At 39.2% G+C, this 9,125-nt stretch overlaps 1 protein-coding gene across 2 annotated transcripts; it reads left to right on the top strand.

Moving 5' to 3' along the window:
* Nucleotides 1-1,786: 1,786 nt before the first annotated feature.
* On the top strand, nucleotides 1,787-8,846 carry CDV3 (CDV3 homolog (mouse)). Of its 2 annotated transcripts, none has more exons than XM_009894968.1 (4): nucleotides 1,787-1,866; nucleotides 4,026-4,162; nucleotides 5,246-5,408; nucleotides 6,530-7,635. In XM_009894968.1, the coding sequence occupies exons 1-4, from the start codon at nucleotides 1,856-1,858 to the stop codon at nucleotides 6,654-6,656; spliced, it is 438 nt and encodes a 145-aa protein (XP_009893270.1). In that variant the 5' UTR covers nucleotides 1,787-1,855; the 3' UTR covers nucleotides 6,657-7,635. The 2 variants fall into 2 exon arrangements, with proteins under 2 accessions (XP_009893270.1, XP_009893269.1); XM_009894967.1 differs by having other exon boundaries at nucleotides 1,791-1,866; nucleotides 6,963-8,846.
* Nucleotides 8,847-9,125: the final 279 nt, after the last annotated feature.

The raw sequence follows: 9,125 nt of genomic DNA on the forward strand, positions 1-9,125 counted from the left end.
CCCGGGCGGACTCCCGGCCTCGCAACGAGCTTTGTATCCCCGTGTAGGGTCGGGGGGAAAGCAGGGCCGGTTCCCGGTCTGTGGCTTCGGTTCTGCCCAGCCCTCCCCGGTTTCTGGGTCTTGGCGCAAGGTAGCGGCCGGATCTGGGGATTTGCATCAGGTGCCAGCCGTAGGCCACCTGGGTTTGTGGCGTGTGGCCTGCGGACCTTGGCGATAAGATTCCCCTGGCTCTTGCAGACAAAGTACGCCGAGCTCTTTGCTTTTCTGCCAGGAAGGGTTTTACTGCCAGGAATTTTTTTGTACCGTAATACAGTGAAGCGATGAGAATGCGAGAGAAGCTTAAGTGCGCATAGTTGAGTTGGTGCCTTACAACTGGCCGTGCTGTATGTTTCAAAATTCATTTTAAGAAATACTGTGCTATTTCCTAATGTTGTTTAACCTGGGGAGCTTGACACCTGCAGTAGCTTTCTAAGACCAAGGTCAGTGGTAATCTTTCAGCTGCTCTTCTGCTCACTTGCTTGTATAATAATGTCTGGTTTTGACTGAAGCTTGTACTTGGATTAGAAATAAAGATCATTAAACGTGAAAGGTACATTAGTTTGGAAACTGTGATGTTTCCATGGAGATGGGGATGTAAGAAATCTAAAATACTCTAGAGCTGTAGACTCACACTCTTCCACAAGGCTGAATCTTCAGCAGATGGTGCAATAACGTGAGGTCACTTTCTACTTCTGCTGTTAGTTTACAGCAGGTCAAAGTTTTCCTGCTAGAGGTTGATAATGTAGAAGGTCCTAGGACAGGGCTCCTAAAAGAAGCAGTATTCACAGCTGTTCAGCAGAGGGTCTATACCATTGGCAGACCTTGCTTGCAAGGTCTTTGTATTTAAAGTAATATAACTGCATTTCATGTAGACTGTAGGAATTGTGTAAACTACTAATTAGGCTGTGTGTGTCTTAAAGCTGTGACTAGGAACACGAGAAGGCTGCCTGTCTGTTCTGGTCCATTTCTGGCCTACATTAATAACCCCAGAATCTGCTGATTACACACTAGGACAAAATTGGCTCCATTTAGGTGGGTGCCTCTTTCCCCAAACACCTAATCAAACACCCATTTTAAAACCTTGGTGCTCTCCAATGACTAGTGTTCTACTATTTTTGTGTACTAAGATTGCTGTGGTTTTGAAGCTAAACTTTTTACTATTATAAAAACATTATTAAGAAAACAAAGACTGTAAGTGTGGTTGTGAATATGGAAAAAATGAAATGTACCAATATTAATCTTTGTCATAAATCCACTGTAAGCTGTTCCAAATGTTCTTTCCTGTTTGGCGCGTGAAATAGGTGATGGAAAAATAAATCTAAAACTTCATGTGCATTCAGGCTGTCATAAAAGCGTAGTGTTAGTAAAAGGGAAAGGTCTTGCCCTTGTGTTTTCCTGGTCTTGACTGCACGGTCCTGTTCCCTACGTTATGTTGTCCCTTGACTTTCCACTGGATTTTTACCGAGATGATGTGGTTTTCTTTCACTTGAATGACTTTTTTTGCTGGGGCATTTCTGAGATGTTCTAGTGAGTTAAAGTCAGTTCACAAGTGTATCCTAGATGACATATAGTAAGTTTGCGGAGGAGGGAGCAGAATCCTTTGCCCTGTTGGCAGTGGTGCACATAGGTCAGTTTCCAAAGGAACTGCACCTTCACCCTTAGTTTTCTTTGTGTTATCTTAGTTACATTCTTCTTTTCTGTTTACAGTGTAAAGAAGGCAACAATGTATGTTTTTCTTTTCTCACAGGAAGAGGATGATTGGAAGGAGTTTGAGCAAAAGGAAGAAATTGATTACAGTGGTCTTAGAGTTCAGTCCATGCAAATAAGGTACTATTTTTTTTTCCTTTTTCTCTCCAGTATAATCATTACCTATGTCTAAAAAGTATGTTCATTCTACAGAGCTGCCTCCATGGAGTCCAGTTAAACAGAGGTTTGATATGTTTCTGCTAGTATAGAAGTTTTCTGCAGGGTAACTTGTATTTGACTGTTCTCTGCTGATGTTCTCTGTATTTTCTAAATCTCTGTTGATATGCTAGTATCTGTTTTGGTTGGGACTCAAATCTTTGTTACAAATCTTAACATTCCCCTCCATAAAGATACTAAAGTAGGAATTTCTGTGAGGGGAGTGCAGGATAGTAATTCCCACTGAATCATTTGACTGCTCTAAGGTTATCTGACTCAATGTGTTCAGCATCTCGGTTCAGGGAAGGAATTCCTGAACTATTACGTTTTTATTTCAAAAAAGCAAAAATATAGTTGGTAAAATTAGTGTCCCATGACAGGATCCCACAGGACTGCTTTTATGAGTCTCATCCAAGATTCTTAGTTTGGTTTTCCATTAGATTATTCCTGTACTCTGGTCTAAAGTAAGTCTACTGAAGTTTTTCATCAAAAATCCTTTTTTCTGACCTCAGTCTTAAAACTGAGAATGTCACATAATCCTCATTGTCCAGATATTGATGATATTCAGAATAATACTTTTCTAAAATCATTTTACGTGAAACCAGTGCAATAGATTTTCTTCACTGCTTGAGCAGGTCTTACATTTTGGTTTGTTGTTTGTTTGGGTTTTTTTTAACATGCACCCACACCACACACCCCTTTTCAGTTAATTAGCCCTTTTAAGCCATTTGCACATATTTGGTCCACAAGCTCTCCATACCATTGAAGTGTCACAGCTGATAATTACATGTCTGAATGGACAAGTAACAGGTGGGCTGCTGCCTCACTGACTACTAGTACTGGTTGATTGAAAACTGTGTGCTTTAGTTTTCCAGACAAAGGCTGGTGTTCTGAATGCTTTTGATGCTGTGGCAGGTTATCAGGGATGTGGAAGGTTCTGCCACAGGATTTTGTAATCACTCAGTTAGTGGATTCAAGGGGAGAGTGGAGAACCCACTGGAGGTTATAAATTATCCAGCTCTGGAGTTCTCTTTGCTGAAAATAAGACACAGTATCTGGTGGGAGTGGGATGTTTTGTATACTTACTCTGTTCTAGCTAGTCTGTAGGCATCTGCTTTTGACTGTAGTTTAAAATAGGATAGTGATGTGTTTAGGCCCTTCGTCCAGCTTACTATGGTTGTTGCTGTATTTGGATGAACAGTGAAAGGCCATTTGATTTTCAGAAAGAATAGGTGTTTTTAACTGTTCTCTGATTAATACTCGTACAGAAAGCTTATCTGATCATGATTAGTAGGATTTGGTGTATTATGAACTTCTGTATTCACACTTCGCTGCTGTTGTTCAGACCAATGTCTTGGGGTTTTTTAACAGCCTTACCCTTCATGTATGTCCCATTATACCACACAGCTTTCTGTAGTAGATTTGTCTAGCAAATTATTTTGAGTCTCTGACTATTTCTGTGAGAAATAAAGTAGTCTAAATAAAATACAGTCAGGCTTATGCATGGAACTTATCTTTAAAAATGGCATATTTTTCTCTGTATTTTTTGATTGCCTGCCTTAAAAAAAAAATCTTAAGTTGGTTTGTAGATTATGTTTGTATGGGTAATATAAGAATGTTTCTCAGGTTGTGGTGGTTGTGGTTATAGGGACAGGGAGCTCAGGACTTGCTTTCTATCACTACTTTTCCACAATTTCTTCCTCTTGACTAAAGCATTTTATGGAAGCTGGACTTGTAGCCCATTCCTACTTTAACTTCTTATCACTTTGAAATGCATGACTGTCTTAATAAGAACAAGTCTTTAAGCTCAAAATAAGCAATCAGTTTATTTGATCACTTAGTACAGTTTGAATTTGTCTTTTATTAAGAACTTTTTTCCTTATTAGTTGCCAAGTTATGTAGCAGTGTGCCAAAAATTGTTCAGGTGGAAGTACTAATACAGTGGTTACAGGACCAATGTAGTCTGGTTAAATTTAGTATTTTCAGTACAGTAGCTGTGAAATCTTGTCTATGATGATTGTGTCATCTTTGTCAAGTCTTAAACTCCTGTTCATAAAATGCTACATATAATTTCTCTTTTATAGTGAAAAAGAAGATGATGAAAGTGAAAAAAGAGAAGAACCTGGTGACAACTGGGAGGAGACTGGTGGTGGTGTAGACAGATCATCTGGTCCTTGGAACAAGTCAGCTCCTGCACCAGCACCTGTTGTTGAACCAATTGGTAAATTTAACTCAGAGTTGTTGCTTCTTCCAATCAGAAGTGTATCAGGTTGGATTAAGAGGATAGAGTTCAGGAGGCTTGAGCTCAAGGGGCGGTTCCTATTTGGGCATGTTCTAACATACTAATGGCTTGTTTGACATAGTAGCAAATGAGGAAACTTTCCTGTTAAGGGATTTGAGGAACTGAATTGATAGTACTGTCAGATACTTTAAATAAAAATAAATGGAGAGTTTTTTACTTCTGATTGAAAGGTGAAGTGGGAAGTATTTCATTTTTGAAGGAGATCCCTCTACTTTGCATTCTGCAGAATACCTGTGGGAAACTTTTCTGTTAATTGTCAAAGCAATGTTTTTAGATTAAGTGGATGTTCAGCCAATATCTGATGTCTAATATAGCAGTTCTTGATTAGGGTTCCATGGTTAGTAGTATGCTTTTCAAGGCAGTTCTAGGGTACAGAGAACATGGCATTGCAAAATTGGTTCTTTAACTGGGGTAGGACTTTAGTTTTAATTAAATACATTTTATTATCATCAGTGGACATAAACTACTTAGCCATGATTTGAGTTCAGACTATTCCCTTCCATTGAGAAATTCATTGAAAAGCACCCTGCCATGTTTTTTCTTGTTTGTACAGGCAAGGAGTTAAAGTTAGTTTATCAGTGTTATTTCATTGTAGTTTGTTACCTTAAATGTGAACTATTGGATATTCTCTTCCGCATTCAGAGCGGTGCTTTAAGTAAGATTTGGCAAATATATAATTATGTGTTTAAATATCTAGTTTTTTAAATGTAAGCTGCTAATAAATTGCAAATAAGGAACATGAAGTCTTCATCAGTGGTTTTGATTCCCTGAACTTTGTGAGGCAATACACTGGAGCCACATTTTAATTTGACTACTAAGTATAGGTTAACTTAGGTGACACCTGATTTCCTGCCTTGTCTAAAATATTTGCTAGAGCTTCAAAAGGTGCAAAATCATACTTTTAAGTTTCTTTCCTTTTTTTCATTTGTGGGTTGTTTTTTCTTTTTTTTCAGATATGAATGCAAACTTACTCTCTTGACTAAATCTTGTTCTTATAACTAGTTACAGAAACCCCAGAACCAGTTCAGACTGGTGGTGTATACAGGCCGCCTGGTGCCAGGGAGGGCGGCAGGCCACGAAGAGCACAGCAAGGACCACCAGAAATCTATAGTGATACGCAGTTTCCGTCACTGCAGTCCACCGCCAAGCTTGTAGACAGTCGAAAGTAAGTAGATTCCATTAATTCCCTAAGAGATGTATTTTAACTGCGCTCTCTAAGTTCTTATTTTTAGGGCTTAAGCTTGAATCTTTCCACAGAGGAAAGAAATAATGAAGAAATTATTCTGTTTGGCAAAGAGATGTGGGAGAGTTCTCCAACTCTAGGAAGGGCTTCCCATGAAGTAACTGTCATGGGACATAGCCTAGTGAGATAGCCACACGAGACTGCCAGTTACCTTATCTCATTGACTTGCTGAAGGATTTCGCTGAAGCAGTATATTTCTGCTCTTGGCAGCATCTGATTCCTTGAGATACTAGCCATGGTGAGGCTCTGTGTTATTACCGTCAGCAGACATGAGTAGGTTGTCTTGAGCACGCTGCCTTCTCATTAGAGATGTGAAGGTAACTTAAATGGAGGAATGGGGTTTAATGCAAATCTAAATCAATAACCTTACTGTCTGAGCTGTAGTTTACAGTGAGGACCACCCCCCCCCCCCCTCCTTTTTGCTGAAGTGCTTTGTATTTTGTGCTGCTGAAGACTTGTGTCTCACCCTGCTTTTGTGTCCTGATCTTTCCGTAGCCTCATTCCCTACAGAAAAGATAGTTAGGCCAATACCTAATTCACTTGGGTTTGGGTTTTTTTTTTTCGGGTGGGTGGTTTTTCCTGCTTGCTGTGTTATTGACTAATACAGCCTAGCAGAAGCTTTGTTTCTTCTTCTGTTTTTTCCTTTTTCGGTGTGGCTTTGTCTGCTTGGCAAATGAGACATGCTGTCATTGATGTTTTAGGGTTTGAACGGTGCAAATTAGATGAAATTCTGAGTGAGCATTCTAGAAATGGACTTCTGCTTTCTAAAACCTATTTTTCATAAATGCGCCTAAATTTACTTTTGAGAATGTTAATATTGCAATTTAGAATGTAATCTGAATTGTACTGGGTGATGAGCTTGATTCGGGAAATAAGTTTTTACAAGATTTGCTTGGGAATGTTTGGCTGTTCTGTTAAAACTCTAGACCTTAGTGTGCTGTGTGTGTAATGGTTTTGTTGGGATGGGGTGGAAATCAACTAGAAATTCACAATTCACAAGCCTAGTGATAAGATATTTACTGATTACATTTATTTTCCCTTAGGGATAAAGAAATGGAGAAGAGCTTTGAAGTAGTAAAACACAAAACTAGAGGTAGGGATGAGGTCTCAAAAAACCAGGCACTTAAACTTCAGCTAGACAACCAGTATGCTGTGCTTGGGGATCAGTAGAGCTGCATACACATTACAATTAAGGAATGCTTTTTTGGTAACCCTTCTACTAAGGTAACTAAACTACAGCTAACGGCTATGATGAACATGCCACCTTATTTCTGCTGGATCTACTGCAGCAAGTGCAGACTGCTTTGACGTAAGTGATTGGTTCTCCTGCACTATGGAAGCATAATATGTTACAACTTCTCCATTGGATATGGGGCAAATTAATGTAAATCATTGAACAAGAGTCATCAGTGTTCTTTAATTGCTCAGAAAGATACCTACAGCCAGTGGTCATTTCAAAAATCTTTTTATGTTCAGATACTGAGCCTTCGTAAAGGTTGACTACCTCAGACTTGCTGCACTCATTGTGGACACCATGTGGATCACAACTTCTGGAAGAGAAGGTTACAGCTGTTTTAGTGGCCATCTGAAACTTGAAACCAGCTCTACTGGATTCCTGTCAGAAATCCTGCAGAAGTCAGCCATTTGGTTCCAATTTGCTATAACAAAGATTTAAGTGACCTTAACGACAAACCTATTCTGTTCCCCTTCTGAGGAATCCTGTCATGTGTAGCCATAGCCTACTAGAGACTTCTGGAGCGTACCATACCACTCACACTATCCAAGTATAACAGAGCTGTAGTTTGTTTACCTTTTTAGATAGCTGTACTGAAGTAACTGCAAAACAAGTTAAAACTCATTCAGTATCGGATTTGAGGAATGTTGGGTTCGAATGGTCTGTTTGCATTAGCCGTTTTCACAGTTGTCTGTTTAAGCATTTATTTTTTTTCTATTCTCCACAAAAAAAAAATGCCTGCCTTGTTTCTGGTATCAAATTGCAGTGTACTTAAATAACGATGAGATGCTGTAGTGATATAGGGTTTATTTTGTTTATCGTCATGAGGTTTGTCTTTCTCACCCGAAAGCACTAAGAGTTTTGATTTGGCACAGAGGTATCCAGACTCCAACTACAGTTTCTAGAATCAGTCTTTTACAAATGAGATACATGGCAGTAATGATACTAGGTAAAAATTCCTCCTCTATGAAAAAGTTATTTGTTTGTTGAAGGGTAATGGTTACTTGATAACCAAAATAGTTTAGTCTGCAGAGGGATAATTAAAACTGGTAAGCCTTATTTGTTTGGCTACTTCTGTGAAGCATGCAGGCTTTTTGAGGCATAAATCCTCTAAGTAAAACTCATAAATGGTGTTTATTCAAAGTCAGGAAGTTTAGTAATAAGGGAAGGCAGTGACTTCTTTAAATTGTTGTCATCTCTGACTTAATTTAGTGGAAGTAGGCAAAATGGCACCGATACACTAAGAATAGAGGACATTGGCCGTGACTCTGATTTGATGACTGAAACCTGTCAAGTACCAAAAGTGTCCTGCTGTAACTGTTTTTCTCTTCTCTGAGTTCTTCCACCAGAAGCAAAATGAAGTACAATAGTGGTGTGCTCCAGGGTTGAGGTTTCTCAGAGTAAATGCCAAAAAATAGACCCGACATCTATAAGAGTTGCCAATGGCAAGATAAACAAGGGAACAAAACAAAACTTGCTTACGTGTGTGGGAGTCCTGTGTATGTGCAGAAAATGAGGGTAGTGCAGGAATCGCCTAGTTGGGTTCCCTTTGACTAACTGCTGACTTGCTTTAAATCTGCTTCTCTGAGGCCAATGGGAATTTTGCTGTTGACTTCAGTGGGGCTGGGGTTTCACCTGGTTCTTTTGTGCACAGACTAAAACTGGCCTTGTCCTTGCAGAGTTAACTGTCTCTAAAACTTCTGCTAGAAGCTGCTATTAAAGAGAGGGCTCAAGAGACTATTCTTAAAGTTGGAGACTTCATTTGGAAACAAAACCCCGCTGAAAGACTGATACCAATACCTTGGACTCTGAGCCATGTATCTTCCTTGAAAATACGTTGTTGCCAGCAAAACTGTTGATATGTCACAAAAGATTTCTGTGGAATTCATGGTAAATGGACATGTCGCTTGATGTGGTAGAAACGTGAAATCTTAAAATGCTTTTCCTGATGCTCTAAAGCGATTGAGGTCACCGATGCACATGAATTGAGTTTTAGTCTACTGTATGAAGGGTAGATAAGACTGTCCATTGTACCATCTTTATTTGAGGTTTTGGGCATAAATTCTGGCAGTTCCAAGAAAACCTTGTAACAGTTTCAAATCAAATAAAATGGAAATATACATGGATTCTGGACTCTCATGAATCTTTACCTTTAGTTCTAGCTTATGACTGTACAACAGCTGAGGTAACACAGAGCATTTGGATCCCTTAAGGGACAGGCCGTGAAGTGGGTAGTCAGCCTTATGGTCAGGTGGGCTATGTTTAAGAGCTTATCGCAGCGCATATTAATATGACTTTTATTTATACATAGAAGTTTAGTTTGCTACCTGTCAGAGTGTCTTCTTACTCCCACCCTATAGGACTGGTTTGAGATTGTGAATTGAATATGAATGAAGCTTTGATTT

Source organism: Charadrius vociferus, unplaced genomic scaffold, assembly GCF_000708025.1.
Source record: "Charadrius vociferus isolate BGI_N301 unplaced genomic scaffold, ASM70802v2 scaffold51, whole genome shotgun sequence".
In the NCBI taxonomy this organism is placed as follows: Eukaryota; Metazoa; Chordata; class Aves; order Charadriiformes; family Charadriidae; genus Charadrius; species Charadrius vociferus.

Bases quoted from the DNA above. Each gene is read 5' to 3' on its own strand.
- CDV3 (XM_009894968.1), top strand. The intron at 4,163-5,245 runs GTAAATTTAACT...TCTTATAACTAG, and splicing joins ACCTGTTGTTGAACCAATTG to TTACAGAAACCCCAGAACCA. The intron at 5,409-6,529 runs GTAAGTAGATTC...ATTTTCCCTTAG, and splicing joins AAGCTTGTAGACAGTCGAAA to GGATAAAGAAATGGAGAAGA.